General features: G+C 39.2%; 1 protein-coding gene across 3 annotated transcripts in view; it reads right to left on the bottom strand.

The window, feature by feature from the left end:
• Positions 1-4,162, bottom strand: part of Lace1 (lactation elevated 1) — a 231,154-nt gene that overhangs the window by 219,931 nt on the left and 7,061 nt on the right. Inside the window, exon 1 of one of the 3 annotated variants that reach the window (XM_013510900.1) lies at positions 128-286. The exons of the other annotated variants lie outside the window; for them this stretch is intronic. Coding sequence (XP_013366354.1) covers positions 128-149 — 22 coding nt within the window. The 5' untranslated portion in view covers positions 150-286. Of the gene's footprint in view, positions 1-127; positions 287-4,162 lie in introns of those variants that run through there. 3 annotated transcript variants of the gene reach the window in all.

Below are 4,162 nucleotides of genomic sequence, written 5' to 3'. Positions count from 1 at the left end.
AAAAAAAAAAGAAAAGTTGAGTTCATTCCATTTATACTCACTGACTCAAATCCACTGCCTCTAGCACTTCACTATTAATATTTCAATTATTCTGAGCACAGCTGCACACGTATGTAACATTTCTTACATTTAAAGAGATTTTCCCACATAATAACCTCGTTATTTGGTCTCCCGAGTAAGGCAGAGTTAGGATAATCAATCCCATTCTACAGATGAGGAAACGGAAATGCCAAATTCTGGATCCAGCAGAACAGAATGAAATCCAAATCACAATCCAAACTTTCCAGGTCGTGTTTTAGCAGTCTTCTGACAGCTCATATGTCAGTCAGCCCTAAAACAGACAGGTCAAAATTCATCAAAAGAACCGTTATAGAATAAAGAAGCTTCACTTTTCATGAAGAGAAAGAAGATTGTCGTCAAAAAGAGCACACGTTTAGCGAAACAAAATCAAACTATATAAGGAATTCAGATTTCTACTTTAAAATGTTTGCTCAACTGCTGTGAGAAAAATGCACAATGAGGAAAAGCACATTTATTACTGCTAAAGGGCTGGATTAAAATTTCAACAGTAAACTTCATTACTATAATTAGATTTTTAATGCATATTTATTAAACATCCATTCAAACACTATGTTCACAATTATTCATGAGTTATTTGTATATTTGTTTTGATTTTAACAAACCAAACAGTAGCCACTGACCAGAAATGTTCTCTACAATGGCTGAAGCTCACATTGAGGTCACAGGCAGCCCATTTATGCGCTGTTATGTTCTACTCATACCCAAAAGATAAAGATTCAGTTGCTTTGATGAAAACTGTAATAGTCATCAATGATCCAAAGAGTCAACACTTATCAGTGACGTTAAATACCCAACCACAATTCAATGATGAATAAACAAAGTATAGAATAGAAGAAAATCAAATCTTAAACTCTTTTTTTCAGAGAAACAACATACACCATCATCAAGAAATGATCACAAGATGATTTCCTCTTTATTTATGAAAGGCTGATTTAGGGGCTTTAAAAGGGTGCTTTTGATTTAAATAGAAAAAATTATGAAAATTAAAACTAAATGCTTTCTGGTTATCACTCTTTTTCTTTAGAAGCTAGTTAATCTTAAATGTGCCAATGTGTATAACTCCACAACAGGAAAAAATAGTACTTTAAATTTCATGGTAACAAATCAGTAAAACACTGCCTAAAAATCTGAATAAAGCTATTCAGAAGTAATTAGAGGCATGGCCCAGCATACAGAGTAACTCTTTAATATTCACCCTGTTCATACACTATTTAATAATGAGATCCAAAGGACCTATTTTCTTGCAAAAGATAATTCATGGATATATCTATTGTTAGTGTATTATAAATTGTACATGCTTGTGCACATATGAGAATTGTTAATGGAATCTACAGGAGTTATATTTAAAATATGAATCACATTTTGAGCCTGTGAAGGAACACTATGAAAATTACATGCTCATGGATAGAGCTGGAGAACATTATGTTAAGCGAAATAAGTGTAGCACAGAAAAATAAATACTGTGTTCTCACAGATACGTAGGACTTAATTAAAAGTTCATTTCTACCAGGTATAGTGGTCTGTACCTGTAATCTGAACACTCAGGAGGTTGAGGCAGAAATGAGGTAGGAGATTAGGGTGTGGCAAAACTGGCTGGGTAAGTAGGCTGACCTATTAGTTACAAGGTCCTGGATACATGCACAGAACACTTCCCAAACCTCTGCACATGGACTTCTCAAGAGAATTTAGCATGTTTTCAACAGGAGGCTGATGTCAGGTCTAGGCAACCACAACAATAAACAGGTGTGATGGCACACAACCATACTCCCAGCACTCTGGGAGACTGAGGCAGGAGGATCACAAGTTTGAGCCCAGGGTGGGCAACTTAACTTAGCAAGGCCCTGTCTCAAAACTTTCTTCAAAAGGGGGTTGGGTGGTGTTTGGGGAGGTAGTTCAGTGCAAAGGCACAGGGTTCAATCTTAAGTACAAAAAGAAAAGTTTATTTTCATCGATGTAGAGTAGAATACTAATCACTAGAGGCTGGGAAAGGGAGGGGTGAAGGGGACAGAGGGAGGCCGGTTAATCGGTATGAAAATACAGTTAGGGAGCAATGAGTTCTTTCAAGTTTTACAGCAGAGTAAGGTGATGCCAGCTGACAACAACTTACTATATATTTGATAAAGAGCTACAAGAGAGGCGTGTGAAAGTTCCCAGCACAGAAAAAAATTAAATCGATGTAATTGCTAATTACTTTGATTTGACATTACACATTGTATCCATGTGTCAAATTACCACACTCCACCCCACAAATATGTACAATTGAAAAAGGTTTTTAAAAGAAGGGCAAAACACTGCATGTTCAGGCTTTAACACCTGATGGAAATGCTGCCTGGACAAGAGTATGGATAAAGAACACACTGCAAAGAGCACCTTTGGGGGTGGAAACAATGGAGAGAAGTTAGAAGGGGTGACGGGACAGTGAAGGGAGTTATGAAGGAGGCTGTGGTACTCGGGAGAGCAGAAATAAAGACGGCACCTCAACAGAAGACAAAACACAGTGCGAAGAAGTAATACCCAAAAGGGTTTTAGAGAAAAATCAGGACAAATCTTAGTCACAGGTTAGAGAAAGATGAATGCCACAGGAAAACAAGTGTGGGATAATTTCTGGATGAAGCTAAGTGACTTTAGTCAGAAAATTTTTAGAGCACATGGCTCTACTGGGCTACACTGCCCATTTCTAGGCCTCTGACACCTGTCTATGGTTCTTTTTTTCTTTTTTTGTCTTTTTGAGACAGGGTCTCACTATGCAGCTCAGGCTGGCCTTGAGCTCACTTTGTAGCCCAGGCTGGCCTCGATCTTGCAGTGATCCTCCTGCCTCAACCTCCCAAGTGCTGAGATTACAGGCGTACACCACCATGCCCGGCTTGTGGTTCTTTTATGAAGAGACTAATAAAAAAGGTCATGTACTTAATCATGCATCATTTACTTAAAGAAACTAAAGCTCCTGAAGCACTGTAAAGCAGTACCAATGTACAGCAGATCAACATGCCTTGGTGAAGCCTCTGGATTTTTTTTTTTTTTTGAGACAGGGTCTCACTATGTACTGCAGGTTGGCCTTGAACTCAGGGCAATCCTCCTGCCTCATCTTCCCCAGTGCTGGGATTACAGGCATGCACCACGTCAGGCTGAAATTTTTTTTACAAACAGTTGTAATCTTGGGCCAACCTTACTACATCTGCCCCTCCCTTCATCTCAGAACTACACCTAGAGCACTACACGCCCATGCATGCATACGCATGTGGTTCTGGGGTCTTGTGCAAGCTAAGTAAGTACTAAGCCACACCCCCAGCCCCATTTTATTTGTTCTTCCCCTCCCTGTGCTGGGAACAGAACCCATGCTGGGACCTGTACATGCTAGGCAAGTGCTCTATAGAAAAAATTATACTAAACTTAAAAGAAGAGCAACACTCAGGGCTGGGGATTTAGCTTAGCAGCAAAAGCGCCTGCCTGGCAAGCGCAAGGTTGTGAGTTCAGTTCCCGGCACCAGAGAAAAACCAAAAACCAAAAAAAAAAAAAAAAAAAAAAAACTTCAATTATCATGAAGTTAATCAGTCTCAAGAGCAGGCATGAACACTTTTTTTAACATGATAATCTTAAAAATTCATCAAACACAAAATGAATTTCACATAGATATTCAGTCTACTTGGGTAGTATAAAGTAAATCTAAAGGCCATTTGCTTAACCACTGATCTGTATTATTAATAACTTCTACGAATTCATATGGTTAAGGAGGATTTGTTCTCTTTACACTAATATCTAGTTGGGAACAATCTCCTATCTGTACATATTAAATAAGAGATTGTAGGCGGAAATGCTTGCATATACCTGTAATCTCAGCACTTAGGAGGCTGAGGCAGGAGGATGGCAAGCTCCAGGCCAGCCTGGGCTACACAGTAAGTTTGAGGCTAACCAGGACTACAGAGTGTAGGAGATCGTGCCTGACCTCCATTGTACATTAGTAGCAGTCTTAAGCATTAAGTTTCTGTTGTCTGAGTTAATTTTCTGTTAGACGCGCCTTTCCCTTTAAGTCAGGACTGCCTACCGTTGCCTAGCTACTCCCGCTTCTAGAACTAGGACTGCC

This window comes from Chinchilla lanigera, unplaced genomic scaffold, assembly GCF_000276665.1.
Source record: "Chinchilla lanigera isolate Chin_1 unplaced genomic scaffold, ChiLan1.0 scaffold00010, whole genome shotgun sequence".
In the NCBI taxonomy this organism is placed as follows: Eukaryota; Metazoa; Chordata; class Mammalia; order Rodentia; family Chinchillidae; genus Chinchilla; species Chinchilla lanigera.
Note: the sequence above shows the minus strand (reverse complement) of the source record. Positions and strands in the feature narration are given on the sequence as shown.